Source organism: Anser brachyrhynchus (assembly GCF_964034855.1).
Source record: "Anser brachyrhynchus genome assembly, chromosome: 6".
Lineage (NCBI taxonomy): Eukaryota > Metazoa > Chordata > Aves > Anseriformes > Anatidae > Anser > Anser brachyrhynchus.
In genome coordinates, this window is record NC_137700.1 from 35256273 (window position 1) to 35277899 (window position 21627).

Here is a 21627-nt window from a genome sequence, read left to right on the forward strand (position 1 = left end):
GGGTTACCTGGGTGCAGTACTGCCTGTTTATTAAAGCCACACGCCGATGACTCGGGGCTCAGTCCTGCCGCAGAAGCCGGGGAAGCACCAGCCCTCGAGCACCCACTTGGAGTTGTAAAGCAGAGAAGCGAGGCAGCCGTGTCAGCCCCTCCACCCCGGGTGGACAGAAGGTAAGCAAATCCCTCCTGGTCGGAGCCAGGCTTTCCAAAGTGCTAGGCTTCCTACTCCTGCACAGGAGTACTGCGAGGGGAACAACAGCCCAAATTCGCTGTGACGTACGTGCTGGGTGCTGTTAAAGGTGACAACCAAGTAGTTGGCTGCACAAGGAGAGGGTCTGGTCTCACGGAGGCTTACAAAAAAATCACAGCCAGAGGAAGCGCCTGAGTGAGAGTAATCATCTCCGCGCTCCCCGTTGATATAGCCTGGCTGGAACGGGAAACCTGACGGCTGGCCAGGCTGAAGCCATTTTCTTATCAGCGTGCTGATTTTGTCTGTTTTAAGATACAGCATATGGGGTGCTAGTGCCAGCTCCCCTTCAGCTTCCTCGTGAAAACAGAGCTCCAGAAATGGAGCCGTCATTTGGTTCCGCAGCACCAGAGGCAGGCTTTGAAATGTTGCCAGTAAAAAGATGTTATAAACTGGATTGTTTACACACACAAGGGTATCTGCAAACCTTAGTACTATAGGAGCTTAATCCCTAACTAAAAACACAGAGGCTGGTTGTAATAACTTTTTCGTAAATAAATAAATAAAAACACAGTTTTCAGAGCTATAGAGATGGAGTCTTCTCCAAGCTCTTGCTTGTGCATAGAGCTGCAGCTGTAACTGAGGAAAGGACAGCAAAGAGAAAGGGTAACCAGAACTCAAGCTGCAAGTAAGCTGGCAAAATGTGTGCTCCATCATCCTGCTCATGGTGACTTCTCTGAGGAACCCACTTATGCGCCGAGAAGATCATTTATGTCTCTGTATGGTTTCTTTGTTTTACAAAAGCCAGAAGGTTGTCCTCAATAAAAAAAAAAAAAAAAGGCAGACCAATAAAGAATTATTATTCTTATAGCTGTCAGAAAACATACAGGAATCGAAAACCCCTTCAGATAAAGTGAGCCCATACTTCCCACAGACTCACAAAACCTAGCTCCAAGTCTTGAAGTGACAACAGAGAAAACTATGCACTGAGATAGTGCTTCCCTTTCGCTTACTTACAACCAATTCTATTTGCCATAGGTAGATGGGATATTTGGGCATCTTTGGATGGCCAATGCTTGTGTTGTGCCGTGACCTTAGTGCTTGTTGTGAAAGCTCATCTTATCTCTCCTTTTGTGACAGTGACAATAACAATTAATTTAAACTCTCTATATACATTCTTTGCTCTACTGATCTTAATTTCATAGTATGTATGAAAGATGCAGGTATACATTTTACATATGCGTACAAAAAGAAAAAAGGTTGAGTTATTCATGACTCTGCTTTACTTTATCTTTTGGCAAAGAATTACTGGCAAAAAAATATATTTGTGCCTCCTTTAAAAAGCCAGGGTTTATTCAGATCAGTTGAGGCAATATCAAAAATAATAAGCCTCAAAATTATCATGTTATTTCTTATGCATGCTGGGGAAAGAGCATCAGCTCTATTTTAATTTATGAGCATTAAAAAGTACAAATCATTAAGGAAAAGCTATCCTTCACAAGGCTTTTGTGAAGTTCTCTCACACCCCCAGCAAAAGTCAGGGCATCTGACTGAGACGTACAGCATTGCCACCCAACAGCCGATCACAGACAGGGCAGATTCACTACTTTTCCTTTTCCTCCTGAAAAAATAACAGCCTGAGGTCAGATATCTGAAAGGAGAAATCCTCATAGAAGAACTCACAGTTGTTAATGCAGCCGGCTGGGCTGGGAGCCTGTCTTTCCCTTCTGTGTAAGAGGCATTGCCTTTCTCTAAGCATAAGTGCACCATGTCTGGCACTACTAGAGCTCAAAGTCGCAGCTTTGTTTGAATGCCACAGGAGCAGCTCTGGGTAGGCAAAGGAGTTTTGTGCAGAACAAGCTATTTCTTTTTCATCTTCATCCAAAGCTCATGACAAAATCAGTGATTTAACCCCCAGCTTCCCTACAGGTCTGCATTGTTAAATAATGCCGAAATTGCAGAGTAAGCTAGCTTTACTTCAATAACATAAAGCTTGCAGCAGCAATGAAGACATAATAGCAATTAGTAGAGACTAAGTTTTAGCAAGCCAAGGTCCAGGACAGGTAGAACTCTTTATGCAAGTACAAGCTATGTAACTTCTTCTTAGCTTTATTGTAGTTTATTCTGACTAGGTAAATTATTCTGAAGTCATGCAGCACAGAAAAGCTTTCAGATGGGCAAACTGTTAAGCAGGAAAACATTTCCAAGATCTGAGGTCAAGGCACTAAAGGAGAAATTTAGGTAAAGCTACTGTCTTCCTACCTCTCAAAGCCTGCTGCAAATTTCCAGTTATATCAGGCAAGCACCATGGAGAAAAAGGGAAACAGCAGTAGCCATAAACTTTCACACAAAGAAACACAACTCTAGACAGAAAGCAAATTCCTGTCATAGTAGGAAACAAAATTATAGTTTGAAGCATGACTCACTTTTACATTGTGCAAATAATTGTGCATATGTAAAATGACAGCACAGCAGAAAGCAATTTAGAAGGGACAAGGCAGCTTTTAGGGGGGAAAAAAAATTCAGCAGAAACCATGATGCAGCCTACCAACAAGTGTGTTAGAGTGGTAGATAAGAAATACCATACCCAAACTATTTTGTTAGCACTACACACTGCAAAGCTCTGCTCACCTTAATGTACAGCACAGCTACAGGGAGATAATCCCTGGTATTGAAAGTGCAGCTTTAGACATAGAGGAAAAACAAGCAAATGGATTATAAATGGTAAATTACAAATAAACATTCAAAAGATTTCGGTATAATTTTCATCTCCTTCTTCAGAAACATTTAAAGTTCAACTTCCTTGCTTCACCAAATAATAAAAAAGAAAAACTTCCTCTGTAGTTTTTTTCTAACCACTGAAGTTCCTCCCTTTCATAACCTCTGTTCCCGGCATGCTTTTCTGCTTGCTGATTTATTTAAACTGGGGAGAGGGAACTAGCTCTAGTTTTAAAACGATTACTATCTAATTGCTTTTGGTTTGCTATTATGCTCGTAAGGCTCCCTGTGTTTAAGGAAAAGAGGTTGGCTTCCTGCCTCGTCTACAGCATGGTACGTGCTTTTGACTGCTGCTTCTCTTCTCTGTAATTGCTCTGAGGCGCTTTTTGGACGAGTAATAAAGTTCCACTTTTGTTTTATTGCTAATGGCCCTGCTGATGGTTACTCACTTAAGTTTTAGTACAAACCACGTGCAAATGTAGTGCTTAGCTATGAGGTTCAAGATAATGTGGTTATCAGGAGCCTGCTAGGAAAGCTCTGGTAGCATGCCATCAGATGCGAATCTTAAACTTAGTTAAATTCAGATATACGCTTGCTCTTTGCTCTTGGTAATACGACTGCTGTAATATGTTGTGATAAAAGACATCCATACTTACAAGTTCTTAGTGCTACCTGTTCTTCGTGTGGCTATGTAAGCTGCTAAATGATCACTTTCTAGTTTTCTGAGGGGCTCTCTATGGATTTCTAAGTTGAGCTCTAGTTTTAGCTGTTTCAGCTATGCATGTTTATGTCTAATAATAATTTCCCGTTAATGTAATGCTGATATGTGCATATTTTATGAGGTTATTGTCCTGTACTATCTAATAGAGGAAAGAAACAGCAACAGAACTTGTTATACTATTTTTAAAATTCTTCAAAACTTCAAAGGGCTAGGTGTTCTGTTTTTCTGTGGGACCAATACACTTTCTGAATAGGTAGCTTTCAAGGAGAAAACCTGATATAAATTACCCTTGAAAACTTGGCTTCAGCAGCTACCTGACGAAGCCTTAGCACTAAGCAGTGTCACGGCGTCACTGTGCCTGATGGAGGGACAGTAATATAAGCGAAGTTCTTTATAAAAACGGTCTTTCTATTTTAGAATACTGAGAGTTCAATAGAGGAAGACCCAGAAATAGTCTGTAACATCTAGTCTGAAACCACAAGTGCTGTACTTCCTGAAAGTAAGTTACTGAGGCCCTGTGCTTTCCCATGGCAGAGCGCTTCTCAGGCAAGATCAAAGGACACTTGAACTGTTTGGCTGTAGCTCTTGTAAGAGGTACTCTGAAAGCAAAGTGCCTCTCAGGCTTAATGCAAGTTACTGTGGGTTTTGCTTTACGTACAAATCTGTCTGCCTCTAAACACGGTTCTGAGAAAAGCCGTTGCAGCTAACTCTGGGATTTTACTTCTCTTTACATAACTGAGTCTGTGAAGTAAGCTGTCTTCAGAGCCCCGAATCTCCCAAGGCGATAGGTGATGTGGTTTGTGTGTGGCTCTGTTCAGCAGTTGCTGCTGAGATCTTGCACTTTAGCTTCCCTCTGGATGCTAAACCCTGCAGAACACCAGCTTTCCTTGCTGCAGCTGGAGGAAGATGGCACACAATGCTTCTAAGCACAAACTGGCACATGGCTCACATCTGCAGGAGACAGGCAAGAGCTGCACTATGTGTAAGCAAATGCAAAGGGTGAGCTAATGGTGATTAGTTAATGAACTAGGGTAGAACCAGCTACACTGGGGCTGCTCCTTACTCCTTCTGCTCAGAGTCAGTAGGTTACGTTACTAACGCTGATAACAAGTTCTTGTGATTGCCTCAAAAGCATAATTAAACCGTTTCTTGGGCAGGCGTGAGACAAAGAATATAATCTTGGAAAAAAATCTCACGGGCAGTGCATGACCCTTGCCTCTGAAATGGTGCAAATACCAGAGATTTGCTGTCTGTAAAGAACTTCTGTGAGAGAGATAAGTTTTTCTTCAAACCTCTATGCTTGAAACCACAGAGCTCAGTTACTTTCCGATGACTGCTGACTTGTAGAGAATAGAGAACAACTCTCATTCATTACTCTAGCTAATGAAGGAATCGTGCTGGAGAATATGGGGGGGTGTACAGTAGAAATGAGAACACGCAGTCCTGAACTCAAGGCTGTAACTGGAATCACTGTAATCTCTTTTGATAAAAAGGGGGTTGGTGGAGGGGAACCTAAGCCTTTGCACTCCTGATCCTGGTGCACCTTATCCCTGACCATTGATCAGGTCAGACAACCTAAGTACATTTTAACCATCTACGATCTTATTGCACAAGAGGACTAACAGAGGTGGCTTGAGACATCTGTGCATTTCCCATCTTTCTGGTCACTGGGGGCTAAGTCCCTCAAAACCCTGGGGTTTTAAGCACTCCAGCCTCTCTGCACGCTTAAGAAAGCCCTTAATGCTCATTAACTCTACAGTCAAAATGCCCTGGCACTGTTGCATGTTGCACCAAGCTGAGTTTTCACTCAGCCCATATAGATCAGGTATCATCTATGTACAATGTACCGGATTTGTGGGTGAAACTCAGGTTGTGGTTACTCCATGGCACATATCGAGGGTGGAGTACATGGACAAAAGACTCGTAAAGAAAAAAGTTTCCTGTCCTCTCTGCTGGCTCTTCTGCTCTCAGGGCAGCAGGATTAAGTGGTATTTGAAGGATGCCAGAGGTGGTTTATTAGCAGTGCCTTGGATTTCACACGTATTTATGGTATAAACTCTAGGAATAGTAGACAACTGGCTTAGATCTGGAATTTGAGATAAATTCACTTGTGGTTTCTTGTCACAGCCTGAATAACACACCCTGTGTACTTTGACAGTAGGGGTTAAAGCCAACTAAACGAACAGTTGGAAAGTAAAAGCAAAACACTGTAATAAGTAAAGGGAATTTAAAATTGCCTTTCAGATAAGAACAGCGTATTTTTCATGTAATGTAAAGAAGATCTAGGTATTTGTGCTTTTGACACAACAAAAACTTCTGTGGTTTTAAAGGATGTTAGGTTTTGCCCCTTGCATATACAGGCTTATTCAGTACTGTAAGTGGGCTAGCAATGACGGTTATTAGAAAAAACTAATTAGAAGCAAATGAACACATGATACTTCCCAGGTTTTGGACATGAGCTTGTCATAGGATGTTTCTTTAAATTTAAAATTGTTTTGGTTTGGCTTGTAACTAGTCAAGAATAATTTTCAGTTATAGGAATGCTGGTTAGGTCACACTGGGATAAGACTACTGCCTGCTTTCTCTTCTCTGTGGTAGAAACTTGTGGAATCAATTCAACCTGAAGGCAAAAGCTTTGCTGCATTCAATCACCTTCAGGCTTCTCTCACACTTGATCAGGTGTTCTCCCTAGACTTCTCTGAGCTCTCTGCTCCGAGCATCATTATCTTTCAGAGCTCAATGGTCAGTTTGTGCCAAGACATCTAGGAAGACTGCCTTGCATGCGAGCCAATGAGGAGATGTGAGTACCATGACTGAAGGCTTTCAGTGTCTTACCTACTGCTGCCTGGAACATTTGGGGTTAGGAATCCTTACCACAGCAAGATTAGACAAGTGTCTTCTATTAATTTTCTGCCAAATAAGGCCATTTAACAGACAGTAGTTGTTTGTGACAACTGCACCAATCTGCCTGATTAGGCTAATTAACACTGCTAATCAGCGTTAATCAGTTACAGAAAAGAACTCTGTGCTACAGATATGATCGACATTTATGCTTATTACCTCTAGCACAATATTCTCAAGGCAACCAATCCTTCCTGGTTTCTAGGAAATAGCCTTTAAATTGCTATTAAAATGAACATGAGAACACAACTCAGTCATTAACACTGGTACAACTACGCAGGCATGTGCTTCCTTCAGCTGCCTGCACATAGCTCCCTTCTCGTACTGCTCACTGGGAGAACTTTACATCCAGAGAAGAGTCATCTGAAACACACTGAGTGAAAACTCCTTTTGACCCATCTGGGGATGGAAAAAGACTGCAGAAGCTGATTGCTATAAATGAAAATTCAGGGTAACTGGATATGAGTACTCTGGTATCCTTTTAGAGGGATGGGAGGATAGATGTGCTGAGCTCTAGATTTGCCATCTTCCCACAGGCTAAGCTTCCAACATACAAGTGGTTCAAATGTGATTTGTTCTGCCACATGGATCTAGCAATGGGCTCTGAGTTAAAGCAAAAAAGTTTGTATATCTAACACCTCTGCATGTAGAACAGTGGAGATGCCCGTACCAAACTGCTTCAGTTCTCATACTATAACATAAAAGCAAGTAGTTGACTTCCACTATAAATCAGATACTGTTCAGCCACCTACAGAAAGCTGTTTGCTTACTGCTGAAGTAAAGGTTAACAAGACCAAATGTATACATCATGAAGAGTATTAAATTCTTACTTTTCCAAATACAGCAGTGATAGAACAGACTGCTGGGTGACTTTGACATGAATTCAAACTTCAGCAGCAGACCTGGTTTAGGAGACTTTTTTATTTTCCCCCAGACTCAGTTGATAAAAGCCAAAGGAAGGGTATGGAGATGGGCAATATTCTGTACTGAGAAAAAAGAGGCTCGTACTTCCTAGGTGTGGTATGTCCAATGACCAGATTCATTCAATGCCATCATAAATCACTAGCTCCTGCCGTTCTTGCTGTAGCAGAACTTTTTGTGGCAGTTCTCTCAACGCATCAGATGTAGGTCAGGGGTTTGGAGGGCACACTGTAACTCAAAATGAGTAGGTCTAGGGAGTTGATACTTGCCAGATACATGGGTGATGTGCTTTTGGCAGCTTGGCCTTGGCAAGCCTCCATGGTACCCGTTCTTATCCAGATGCTGAGCATCCAAAGCATGTCTTACTTTTCTCTCACCAGAGAACACATTAGGATTGCCAATTAACGTAGCCACCGGAAACTGAGAAGTACAAACCCATAAACCTCATGTGGGTGATCTAACTGATCAGTCTGGGTGCAGAGACCCAAATTCTGACTTTGGGACCTGGCTGAATTTACTGTTTGAAAAATACCTTCAACTTTCTCAAGTTACTCTAATTAAAGGGTACCTGGAGCCCATTGCTCCAGAATACTTGGTATTATTCTTGTACAAGGAGTCAGTTAGTTGCTAGCTTACGTATCTAAGGATTGGGTCCCCTCAATTCTGCATGAAGGAACTTGAAAGGGTGTGGTTAATGACCTTGCCAAGTGTGATGTGACGTGTCCTGCATACCTATTTAGATACTAGCAAAGATAAATTAGTGAGATCTGAGTTCATTTTGACCAAATACAGTCAGATCTGCTAGATTTGCCTTGGCTATTCAATCTGAAAAATACCAGAGCATTTTGGAAATTAAAATACTTGCTCCTAAGAGAGGAGAAGGAACTAGATGTTGCTTTGCATCTCTTGTGAGGAAATCCTGTATTCTCAGTTTTTGCTTCCTTGCCATTGCAGGAAGAGATTCTGCAAGATGTAAGCAGCAAAACTGCTTCTGTATCTCCCAGCCAGACTTGCGTTGCACACGTTGACTTCCAGGTCACCATTTCTTTGCGCAAAAGTATCTTTCAGAGTTTTGACTTGTGCTGTATCTTATGCTGAGGACACTGCCATCATCAGAAGCACTTTCCTGGTATAGATTCAGATTTCCGGTAGGAGCAGCTGATCATGAGGACATTGCTTCTCCTGCAGACTGTTACAAGTTCATTACATCTGTGTAAGCTTCAGCAATAACTCCTCCTGTTGGACAGCTATAGCTGTCTTGAGGTGTTTTCTTCCACCGTTCACATCTCTGAACTATATGCATTATTTTTTTTGTATATACTTAACTTGGGAAATCATATACTGGCAGATTTTTACTCTTGAGTAGGAAAAAAATGACATCTGTTCCTTGCTTGACATCATTGGACTTCAGCTTTTTGTGGAGGTGGATGCAGAATGGATTAAAATTTATGGGGACAGGTGACTTTAGATCTCTTAAAGAGGCTTAAAGCATTGCATAAGTATGTCTTATTATTGTACCAGGAGTCTTTAGGGGCAAACAGCTGAAACAATCTGTGGTATAGCTTAACAAACTACTTAAGTAACCCCGGCTTACAGGTAGTGAGTGCTTCTAACGTATACCTACTAAACCTCCTGTTTGTTTCAGGTTCAACTCCGACTGCACTGATCCAGCACAATGATCTGGATACTTCAAGTCTTGTTCTCACCGCTCCCAACACCGGCACTGATAACTCTTATTGTATTTGGGGTTGTCATCTCCCTGTGGGTGATAAGCAGGCCCAAACCTGTTTTTCCTCCCGCTGACTTGAACAAGCAGTCGATAGGAATTGAGGTAATGCTTATTCTTCATGTGGGGATGGAGCATTTTGAGAAGCTTGCCCTGAATACCAATCCCTTTTGACTCTGGGCATCTGTGGAAACTCTGCTGTCTGAGATACAAAACCTGCTGTACAGCTCAGCAGTATTGTGGGGAGAAGGAAAGTGTTAAGATGCCAGTTGTAAGTGTTAAGAGTAAGAAACTGCAACTCTTTCCAACAGGGTTAGGTGTGCTTCTTACCCTTGGCTGTCACTGACTTTTTTTTTTTTATGTACTATAAATGATTTGCATCTGTTTTGAGGCTGATGCTAGACTGAGATTCAGGACTTCATGTAACTATGTAAGTGGTTGCACTTCATCTTAGTCAAGGTCTCTATAATAATCCACAACTGAATATTAGTCTAGGCCATATAGAAAATTCCTCTGCGTGTGACTAGTGACTGAATAGATCAAAACCAGGAAGGAAAATGAGACTTCCCTGACAATTCAATGGCATTGAAATGCTTTAAAAGGGAGACTAGCTGAGGAACAAATGGCATTGCATCTGTTCTGCACTGATTTCATAACTGTGCTCTGTTCCTAGGGAGGAGCCAGAAGAGCTGCAATCTTGACAGATAATAACCTGATTTCTTATTACTTTGAAGATGCTAAAACCTTGTATGAAGTTTTCCAGAGAGGACTGCATGCTTCTGGTAAGCTTTGCAGCTGCCAGTTAGTACTTACACATTGCAAGTAAAAAAAGTGGTTCCAAGCTTTTTTGCATTATTTCTTGTCTGTAGTAACAGTTAAGGTTTCCTAGACTTCTGTGGGGTGGAGTGACAAGTGACCATATTTCCCCCCCTCGATTTGGAAGCAGTAGCAGTTGGCAGATTGGGCAGGAGCAAACATTGGGAGCTTAAGGTGGCAGAGTCCTGTGAAGACTTAGCAATACCAAGTGTGGTTTGGGGGGGAAAAGGGTGTGTGCAAATAAATCCCTCTGTTTTGTCCTATGAAGTGGGTGAGTTTTTTTCAGTGTAAGATTACTGCCTGCTCGTAAGAATGAGTCTGTCTGACTTCCAGGGTCCCAGACATGAAAATGTGATAGATTACAAACTACTTCAAACTCTGCTGAGTTGTGAAATGGGAAAATATCAGCAGATCCTGGAAGTATTGCTTATAAAGATGAAGCCATCAGTCTTAAAATCCTTGTTTGTGCAATGTACTTAACTGTGGACACTGCACACTTCCACGCTTCACACAGTTAGGTAGATGTCTGAAAATACTTCCCACTTACCAATGTTGCATTGAAGTGTGATGCAGCTTCAGTACTGAGCTTTACAGCTGCTTTTCTGAACTCTTCCATTAGGAAACGGCAACTGTTTAGGCTACAGAAAACCCAACCAACCTTATCAGTGGCTCACGTACAAACAGGTGAGTGTTGTACATCACGGATGACTTAATTTGGGATGCTGTTTTGTAGCGCTAAAACAGGGGGAAACTTTCTTACAGGTTTTGGACAGAGCTGAATACCTGGGATCAGGGCTTCTGCAGAAAGGATGTACACCATCATCAGACCAATTTATTGGCATTTTTGCTCAGAATAGGCCAGAGGTAAGCGACAAATTGAATGTTATTTCCCAGTAAATTCTGACATCTTGGGGAGCAGAGGGTCTGTTCAGCTTGCTATTTAAATAGTTTGAGGCCACATGAGGAACAACCACAACTGGCTTTTCCCCTCCTAGTCCCTTATTACCGACTGGGCACATACTATGCTGGGTATGTAATACAATCAGTAACTATCTTGAACCCTTGATACTGTAAGAACCTCATAGACATGCTCCTTACACAAACACTACTAATGTGTACATGAGCTAGTCAAGCTGTATGAAGTCACTAGGTAATCCTGTCTTGTGAGCTGCTATTTTTCTCTAGCTCTTTTTTCTCTCTTCAGTGGATCATTTCAGAGTATGCCTGCTACACTTACTCAATGGTTGCTGTTCCACTATATGACACTCTGGGGCCAGAGGCTATTGTGTATATTGTCAACAAAGGTAAATATTGACTTCAACTACTGCATAATAACGATATCTCTAAGAAGCTTTATTTTGAGAAGGTTAAAGTGCAAAGAAATTTCACGCAAAAATTAGAGTAGCTTTAACCTATATTTTTATAGACACTGCTTCTGTAAAGCTGGTTTGCAGGGTATGAGATTCAACGCTTAGAAGAAAGCAGTGGGTTTTGTATGTCTCCTAGTGTCTTGGGTGCAAGTCCACTGACAGCCTGCTAGATTCTGTGGACCGTGCTGCAATCAGAGGGGTCAACAACTTTGCTGTTTGAGGTTTGGCAATCTTGAACTCCCACACTGTTTGCCAAACAGACAATGCAGACAGATTTGCATGCAAATTAAGACTAGATGTGTCTCTCTGATTTAAAAAGTTCTAGGAGGCAAAGAGCAGAGGAGGGGAGGAGTAGAGATAAGCCTAAATCTATCTGTTTAGTTCTATAGAGCTAACAGCTAGCATGCCATCATGAAAGAAACTGGAGAGGGAGCTTGAATGCATCTTCAAACTTTCTTTCCCTAGTCTGAGGGGTGATTGAGGGCACGGAGGAAATAAAAATCAACTGCTGTCGCAACTATCTAGGATCCAACCTATAAACAGGATTTGCCAAGCAAAAGCACTTCAACAGTCATGGTGGTGAATCTTGCCAGCAGGTCTTGCCTTAGTGCTACACAGCTGTGACTGACTAGGTTAATGGGGAACCAGCATGTTCAGACAAATCCAATTCCTCTGCTGTCTTACTGGTAAAGGATTTTGTAATGGCATAAAGCTTTCTTGCACATGCAGGGAAGTTGAGCCATTAACTCAAATTTTAGCTACCTCTTTCAAACCAGTCTAAAATTCTTTAGATTTAAGGAAAATGGTTAAATTTAATTGATCAGTGAGCTTTTATGGCAATACCAAAAGAATAAATACTTGTCTTGCCTATGACTGAAGATATTTGTCTTTGATTCTTCAGTGTAAAGGTTTCACATTGGGTAAAACTGAGATTCTAGCTATAAAGTCAGTTGGCCCTAGTAGGAAACAAATTTCTTAGCACTGTCAAGCCAGCCAGTGAATCCATGTGATCCAAATGCAAATGGCTTTGGAACATAACCAATATTACATTCTAAGTGTATGTTCCACTGAGTTGTCTCTCACTAGTGTCCCATGTCCTCAGAACAGACCTGTGAAATGTAATTTTTTTTCTGTAGCTGACATAAGCGTAGTAATTTGTGACAAGCCGGAGAAAGCAGAGATCTTGCTTGAAAACTGTGAGCAAGGAAAGACCCCATGTGTGAAGACTATAATTCTTATGGATCTCTTCAATAAAGAGCTCAAGGACAGAGCAGCTAAAGTGGGAGTTGAAATTCTAGCACTACAGGAGGTTGAGGTAGGTGACTAAAGACTTCTTGATCTTGCAGAGGAATACCTTGCTAACTAGACAACTGCACCTTCTCTGGCAACAATGACACTTTAATATAAGAATCATCCAGTCGTCACGCCTGTATCAGAGATCTTAATGAGCAGTCATTTTGAAACTTGATATATTTCGCCAAGTAGACTTGCAGAGTTCAAACCATTGACTAAAGTTGTGCTCATATGCTGTGGACACTCTATGCATTAACCTGAAGACTGCCTTAGCATATCTCACGGTACAGTTGTAACAGGATTTATCAGGCTTCTAAGCTGCCAGTTGAGTCTAATTAAAACTTTAAGTGTAAATGACTGGCTGTTTTGACACCCCAGTACTAGGCTTAATTTCCAGATCTGAGGTATAAATGTGGAGTGTAAGAGATGTGGCCTATATTAAATAAAATGAAATATCTCCATTCAGGACTTCCAAATCCCTTAAGCAGCTCTACTCACTTTCTACACATTCATGCTTTTCACAGTCTCAGGAGTTAGCTTTTCCAAGTTATAAGTCCTAAATGTGTGAAGACCAACTTCTCTCACTGAATGAGATAATTTCAAGAGTCCAACTATAACATTGCATTTGAAATCCAATTACGTATTCATTTGCTATTGCTGCACTTCGTTCTGTTGCAATTGTTAAGCTGTATTTTCTCTATTACAGGAGCTGGGAAGAAACAACATCAGAAAACCAAATGTAAGTATCTCTGTGGAATAGTTCTAAACTTGTGAAACTAGTCTTTGAAAAGACCTCTTGCCATGCTGATAGGAAAGGAGGCTGGCAGGATTTTTTTGTCTATCTTGTCTTGATGTTTCCAAAAAACTCCTAGTTCTTCTACCTTCAGGAAGTGTACATAAATACTGATAACTAACCTAATAATCCTTACACTGTTGACCTAATGTGGCTTTTTCCCTCTAGCCTCCTAAGCCTGAAGATCTTTGCATTGTGTGTTTTACTAGTGGTACAACAGGTAAGAGAATGCATGTTGTTGCTTTTATATTAAAACAACTGCTGTACTAAAAACACTAACTTTCCAGTGCAAAAAAGGGAAATACTAACAACATAAAAGAATAAGTTAGAACCATGTCAAGCCACTACTGAGGACACTTGGTATATCGGGACATTGTCCCTACAAGTCAAGTGCACAAAGACAAAGCTTCTTAGAGCTGGGTGAGGGAAGATTAACCAAATATATGTTGTCCTACTTTGTGAAAAATACAGGGTCTTAGGGCCGTAGCTGAAAGTGCTCAAGATGAGATGTATTTGTGATCTCCTAAGATAATGCAAGCTATGACTGAGCCTAATACCAAGGCAGCTCAAAGTGACTGAGCCAAAGAAGACATGGGCAACTAACTGATTGCAGCAGCAGTCACTCACAGCTGACTTTGTCTGATCTCTCCAAAGGTAACCCTAAAGGAGCCATGCTGACACATAAGAATGTTGTTGCAAATGCGGCTGCCTTCCTTAGAAGCGTAGAGGTAAGCTACTGTTAACGGTGGTCTCTAGGCTATGTGACTGAGTGGTGAAAATGACTTTACTGTGGGCGTCTTCTGCAAACCATTCATTCCCTGTAGGCACTATCCTAAGTGCCCTTGTTTCCACGGGAGAATGGTATGGTAAATAACTTGGTTTGACCTTGAACAAGAACTACTTAGAAGTTACTCTAGAATGAGTCAGACCTACATGCCAAGAGTACTAAACCACCATATTTCAAGTTTTGCTGAAACATGAAACTAATCCTGATCTAGTGTCCTGTCTCACACTTGACTGAGTCAGTTATAGCTGCAAGTTTTGAAAAGATGGTGGATGAGCCTAAGTTGCTTCAGTCTTTTTAAAAGCATATATTTCAAAGCACTCAAATTGATCCAAACTTACTTTTACTCAAGAGGGCATAGGGAGTGCTGACATACTTCTGTTTCTTTCTCCTGTAGAACACAGTTGAATGTATGCCTTCCGATATCAGCATATCCTATCTCCCCTTGGCTCACATGTTTGAGAGAGTTGTACAGGTAAGTAGACTGTGTGCATGCTACTAAGCTTCCGTAGAAGACATAGGATGTATAAACTAATTGACAGTAACACCTGGTAGAAGTCATACCTAAATGGCTAAGCCCACCTACCTAAGGTAAACCTTTAAACAGACTAAATTAACGCCTAGTTACTTCTCCAAGATATGGCTACTAACCTCCTGTAAGGAAGCTTTGTTCTTCAGTCCAGCCTCACTGAATTTGTGACACCAATCTGCAAATCTGCAGGCCAAATTAGCGGCATCAAGCCATTAGCCATCTATAAATCAAATTATAGCAAAAACTGCTGGCTTTCTATATTTCCTCAAAGTCTATTTACACATGAACAATACTCCTATTGAGTATTGGAAATCATGCTGCTTTCCATAGAAAATTATTATGGCTAACAAAGCTATGAATTATCCTTGACTGACATTTGGTTGATTTTCAGACTGTGGTCTACAGCTGTGGAGCAAAAGTAGGCTTCTTCCAAGGAGACATCAAATTGCTGACAGATGACATGAAAACCTTGAAGCCAACACTATTCCCAGTTGTACCGAGACTACTCAATAGAATATATGACAAGGTATGTGAGCAATTTTTAGCTAAATTGTCTTAACATTCATGTATCTAAGCAAGTATGCACATTCAAATTGAAGTTGAATGCATCATAATATCATCATGAGGTTAATTAGTCCTTAGCAGAAGGAATTCTTTAAAATCCTTTCCCAGGAGACGGAAAGATCCCTGAGACCTGGACTATAAGTGCAGTGTATGCAGTCATGGCTGAGATAGGTCTGTTGCTGTTCTGAGACAAAGATCTTGTTTACTTTCAGAATGAAAATAAAGCAAGTGCAAAGCTAGAAGGCTCACTAGCCCTCGGAGTTGTAGCTGAAGTATGACTGCAGCAACACAAATTAGTATTGCACTTTGGTTTGTCTCCTAGATCATGGCAATAGTGAAGACAAATCCTAGAACACCAAAGTAATGCATGGTGCCTCCTAATAAAGCAAGAACTTGAGGCATAGATATGAGTTGAAACCTGAGCGTCTGATACTTTTCCTTACAGATACAAAGTGGTGCAAATACCCCAGTGAAAAAAATAATGTTCAATATTGCTATGACTGTGAAGATGGCTGAAGTAAAACAAGGCATAATGAGAAATGACAGCATTTTGGATTGGCTGATCTTCAAAAAAGTTCAGGTAAGCTCTTACAAGTGTAAGTACCCCAAGCAATGTAATGCTAAGAGTTTGATCTGATGGCTTCTAATTCACTTGTAGGAGACCATGGGTGGAAGAGTGCGTATAATGGTAACGGGTGCAGCCCCTATATCTCCCTCTGTCCTGACATTTCTCAGAGCAGTATTGGGCTGTCAGGTAAGCTGATTCTTGTTCCTGAATGCCTATTTGATGGTCACTTGGGTGTAATCAGTGATGCAGCTGTGGTCTAGCTGAGCTTGTTCCTGGAGGCACTGCTGTCAGGGTCTTCAATATTTACAGGCTGCTTGATGAGGGTTAACTGCAACAGAACAAAATTTTGCAGAGCTAATTGACATCAAACTACAGTACTGCAAAACCGCCTGTATGCTCTGGGAGGAGGAATAGAGCAGCAGAAAAAGGAATATGCAGCAACCTCAGCAAGTCAGGCAGCTGCCTCTGAGTTTTGTGGCTTATCTTGACAGTCAGTAAGCTCCTAGCGTGGTACATCTGAGAACAGAGTGCAGAGAATGAGGTAACCAGAGCAAGGTTTGGATAGCTGAACTTGAAAAACATCCAATCACACCAGTAAGACCAGGAAATCTGAAATAGGATAATACGGTCTTGGTTTCCTCCTTAAGACAAGATTTGTGCATGGGCATAGTTGAAACTGTGAGGCCTTTTACACCAAGGGCTTGCTGTTCAAAGGATGTTTATGCTTTCTCACACAGATCTTTGAAGCGTATGGCCAGACTGAATGTTCAGCTGGATGCACTTTCTCAATGCCTGGAGACTGGACAACAGGTGTGGTAGCTGAGACTTGGAAACTCTTGCACAATTGTCCAATAGAAAGTGGCACTCAAGCTATTAGTTAAACAATAGACAAATTCTGAGTGGTTAACCTCAAAGTGATTCTTTGTAGCAAGTCACCTGTATGGTTAACAGGATACCAAAATATTCAGCTCAAATAGGTGAGCATCTCTTGTGTAAAGTGACCTAACCTATATCCTGTCCCATCGTGCAGGAGTGCCTGTACAGAGCTGAGCAAACTGACAAGAACTTCCCAAATGGCTTTAAGAAAACTAGTTTTAGCTCACAAACCATTTGTTTACCTCAAAGAATTGATTATAATGCCAGATAGGAATATTTTCCTGAAGTGCGACACTAACTTGGAGTTTTAAGTTTCATCTTAGCAGGGGTGTTTTTAATATTGAGCGTTCTAAATTCAAGCTTAGGTCACCATCCTTCTGCACCATAACTGCAGATCATAATGAGGATGAAATGCAAATAAACACCAGGGTTAGTGGGGGAGTTCTGTGGAGGCAAGTGTGGCACATGGTGTGATTGATTAGACCAATAAATGAGTCTAAACATTGAGACTTAACTGCTACTTATCCTGCATTAAGTGTCTGAAAATGGATTTATAATACATAATGTTCTTGAACTTTTGGTATCAGACCCCTTTAAACAGTACTCTTTCTTACTAACATAGTGAATAGATCCATTAGGTATCTACTATCAGTAAAGTCATATGTAGGGGGACCTAGTCTTTCCAGTTTTATATTAAATAGGTACAACTCCTAGCAGAATCCACGAGTCATGACTATCCTTGTTTGTTGTTTTGTTTTTTTTTTTCCCCTTAGGCCATGTTGGACCCCCTCTGGCTTGTAACATCATAAAATTAGATGATGTGGCAGAAATGAACTACTACTCTTCCAATAATGAAGGCGAGGTAGGTACAATCTCCTGTGTGTATCAGAAAATACTGAAACATAAGGCTTGTGACTAACAATATTCTGTACCTGCTGTAGGTCTGCATTAAAGGACCAAATGTGTTCAAGGGTTATCTGAAAGACCCTGAGAAGACAGCAGAAGCAATTGACAAAGATGGCTGGCTTCACACTGGAGATATAGGGAAATGGATGCCAGTGAGTAACTGCTTAATACAAACCATCCCTTGGATGTGAATTTTCAGCACGCTGCAAAGCTGCAGAAATAAATTCTAGGATAGAAGCTTTACAAAATATTTTGTTAAATTGTTCACCATGTAACTCCAGGCAAAGCTCCAAAGGCCAGTCAGGTTATAAGATTCTGCATAGCACCTGCTAAGCCAGTAGTTAAGAATATGCATCTTCTACAACAAAGAACAAAGTCTCTCATTTTTGTCACAGGAGAACACAGCAACTGTCTAATCATGTCTGCACCTATTGGAGAAATTGGACAACATGCCCTTTTAGAGAGCAAAAACCAGTTCCAGATTATCATGTGCCTTTCATTTAAAAACAAGCAAACCATTATCTTCTGCTGCCTATAGAAGGGAGACAGGCACTTGAAACTAACGGCTTCCAACTTTAACTTCTAGAATGGAACACTGAAGATCATCGATAGGAAGAAGAATATATTTAAACTTGCACAAGGAGAATACATTGCACCAGAGAAGATAGAAAATGTCTATGTTAGAAGTGCTCCTGTAGCCCAAGTCTTTGTACATGGGGAAAGTTTGAGGGTAAGTGATATTACAAGTGAGCATCCTGCAAGATTCCTCCCACAATGAGTTCTGGAATATCAGGGCACAAACTTTAACATATACTACAGCACTTGAACAAGATCTGTTCTCCAGGGCACGACAGTTATAGGCATATCCTCTGTATAGCCTTCCCTCTTGACACCAAAGAAAAGGAGATCTCGGTATCAAGTTGCAAGTTGGGTAAAGGTTAATTATGTACTTGTATGGAGTTAGTATGTCAGGTGAGTTCTGTACAGTGTCTCCACTGCTTTGCCATAAAGGTGTCAGTTGCTGGAGTGGTTAGCACGTAACAGACGTACTATATGAGCACTTGGACTGCTGCTGTCAGAACTCAGGTAAGTGGCTTCAAAGTCCGTGTAGCTGCTTTCCAAGTTCTGCAGATTGGGATGTAGATGGGGCTTAATACAGAGATATTCTTGACGATCAAGCTCTCATGTAGACAATACAAGTAACTCCAAATGGTCTTGGTATAAACGTGACTCCTTCTACTTGTTTTCAGTCTTGTCTAATAGGTATAGTGGTTCCTGATCATGAGACACTTCCAGAATTTGCAGCAAAACTGGGAATAAAGGGTTCCTATGAAGATATCTGCAAAAATCCAGTGAGTGGTCTTACCTTCTTAGTGGGTTATAGGTAGATTTTCAGTTCTGAAGTCCAATCTTGCATTGCTTTGACTTCATTTTTTACCCATCTTTTTGTAAATTAAACTAGCTTAATATTGGGTGACTGCATGACTTTCAATGACTATCACTGTTTCTTTTCCAATGAGAAGATGGGCATGACCTTGTAGTGGTCATGTTACCATATGTCACCATGTCTCTTAACATGAGAAATGTTGAATGCTGAAATATATACCTGTATTCTTGCTATCTCAGTTCTCACTGACGGCACTGGTTGTGGTCCTGAGCCAATTACAAAATGGCAGCTTTACCCACACTGCTTCTGCTCTCTCTTCTAGGCAGTGAAGAAAGCTATTTTAGAAGATATGGTCAGACTGGGGAAAGAGGCTGGTCTTAAATCCTTTGAACAAGTGAGTATTTCCAAATCCTGCTTGTCACAGTATTGCTAATACAATGGCTGGGAAGTCTATTCCTGCTGTTACTGACTGCCAGGACAGGGACCTAAGACAGCTGCCCAGGAAAACTGATTGCAGTAGGCAGGGAAGCATTACCTGGTTACCCGTCTTTTGACTGAGAGGCAGGTAGATGTACAGGGCAACCACTGCAATTGCTATGGAACGGTTCCCCATCGGCTGCAGGAGCTGTACTGTAGCGCCAGCCTATCTTTCTTTGTCAAAAGGAGTTTGACTTGCACCAAAGAAACAGTTTAGTTACTAGAGACTGAGTTCTTGGACTAAGCTCAAGGAAGCTGAGGAGAACTGTTGTTTGTCCTCTAAGTAATTCTGTGTCATGTGCTAAATTATTTTCTTTTAATAGGTTAAAGACCTTCACATCCACACAGAGCTGTTCTCTGTAGAAAATGGACTCTTGACACCAACACTGAAGGCAAAGAGAGCAGAACTTGTTAAACTCTTCCAGCAGCAGATTGAGGCCCTCTATTCAAAAATGCAGGAATAAGTGGCTAATTTAAATTAAACTGAATGGAGTATCCAAACAATCTGTAACACTACATGACTTATGGAGAACACAAGCATGAGTGGAGGGGAGCAAGGAGAACTGAAATATATTTGTTTCTGGCATCCTGGGAAAAAAGACTTTCAGATGAAGACGGCTACACTATGACTGGTGACTGGCAGTGTAGAATCTCACGGGACTGTGCATCAGATGTCTAGACAAAGCCAGAACTTCCCTCTTCCTTGGGCTGTGAATGAAGCACACAAACACTGAAGAGCCTCAACCTTTTCCAAGTATGCACTTCCTACTGTTGTCAAAAGCGAATATAATTTTCTTGCTCCAAGTATGAACTCCATTCTGAACTTGTGGCTTGATCTGCAATCAGACTGAACTTTCGTGCAGTTGTGTTGTAGGTTTGGGGGCGAGGTAGTTCAAAGACAAAGTGCGGGAAGATAACACTTCAGTCTCCACTCAGGATGATACAACCTCAACAAACCTGTCTCAATTTAAGCTGTCACAATACAAATAGGGGCTTAACATCTGTTCAGCAACTACAAAATGAACTTCCTGCTCCTAGCCTTGGACTGCATACTGTATGTTGTTTTTAATGAAAGTGTGATTAGTTGGGCATAAACTGGTTTATGAAATGCATGTGTGTAAAGCAAACATATTTCAAGCTTTACTATGGGAGGCACTGGATCATTGATTTGTTTGTTTTGCACATGTTCTCAAATGCAATGGCAATTATAAAGCCAATACACTTATGAACTTATGAGCCTAGTAACTCAAACTCTTAAGTGTCCTTCTCAAGGATATAAAATGCAATAAATTGTGACTACAAACTCAGACCAAAGCCTGTTTTTCTTCTCTGCTGCAACCAGACATCCACCTGCAGGCTTATTGTTGCCTGGTTATGGATAGTTTTCTTCAGAGGCTGTGTCCTAGCTGTCTGTATACTTGTTTCCTGTGCTGTCTGAGCCTAGCTGCAGCTCAAGCCATGAGGCAATAAGCTAGCGTGAAACAAGATATTGTTCCTCTAATCAGCTTTCCTTTTCTTATAGTAAGACAATATATGTCAAAATCTTCAGCATAGTCATTCCTCTTACTCAGCTTGTCCCATAGAAAATTAAATGTGATGTCTTATTTTAGGGCAAAAAAATGATTATGTTCTTTAGGAAAATATATTTAGGCAAATGAGTGCTGTCCTCCTCTATTTTTAGAAAGGGTTACAGGGTTCTGTAGAGAGAGTTAAGCCAAGTTGCTGACAATTTTTACCTGTTCCTGTAACAGTTTGGTGTTTGTTTCTGTTAAAGGCAATGCAGCTTTAAGAAGGATGTAATATAGGAGAGGAGTACATGCAGCTTTACTATATCTACTCCCCTTGTCTGTGCCAGATACTTACAGCTAGTGGCTGTTTATGTCTTTATTTAATGTTCATGGTCAGATACTCCAAACTGAAAGCAAGCAGTTGTTCAGGAAATATCCAGCCCTTGCTGTGAGGCATCTCTAGCTTCTACTAGCTAAAAACAACCTGCTTCTGTTTCAGAAGTCTAAACGCAGTTCTGTTTCAAGTCTAAGTAAGTCCAAAGACCTTCATTCTTTTAGGTAACTATCACTTATTTTATGT

At 41.0% G+C, this 21627-nt stretch overlaps 1 protein-coding gene and 1 long non-coding RNA gene across 4 annotated transcripts in view; one reads left to right on the plus strand and one right to left on the minus strand.

The window, feature by feature from the left end:
* LOC308197496 overlaps window positions 1–147 on the minus strand; it is a 59518-nt gene extending 59371 nt beyond the window's left edge. For both annotated transcript variants that reach the window (XR_013952987.1, XR_013952988.1), the window contains exon 1: window positions 8–147. This is a non-coding gene — a long non-coding RNA (uncharacterized lncRNA). The remainder of the gene's footprint in view (window positions 1–7) is intronic.
* Window positions 32–20846, plus strand: ACSL5 (acyl-CoA synthetase long chain family member 5). 2 transcript variants are annotated; one of them, XM_080597999.1, is made up of 21 exons: window positions 32–170; window positions 9093–9278; window positions 9847–9955; window positions 10609–10673; window positions 10752–10853; window positions 11194–11293; window positions 12496–12674; window positions 13359–13391; window positions 13614–13665; window positions 14100–14173; window positions 14627–14704; window positions 15153–15287; window positions 15771–15905; window positions 15984–16079; window positions 16631–16703; window positions 17543–17631; window positions 17711–17827; window positions 18262–18405; window positions 18926–19027; window positions 19385–19456; window positions 19863–20846. In XM_080597999.1, the coding sequence occupies exons 2-21, from the start codon at window positions 9123–9125 to the stop codon at window positions 20001–20003; spliced, it is 2052 nt and encodes a 683-aa protein (XP_080454125.1). In that variant the 5' UTR covers window positions 32–170; window positions 9093–9122; the 3' UTR covers window positions 20004–20846. The 2 variants fall into 2 exon arrangements, with proteins under 2 accessions (XP_080454125.1, XP_080454126.1); XM_080598000.1 differs by lacking the exon at window positions 32–170 and adding an exon at window positions 3084–3237.
* Window positions 20847–21627: the final 781 nt, after the last annotated feature.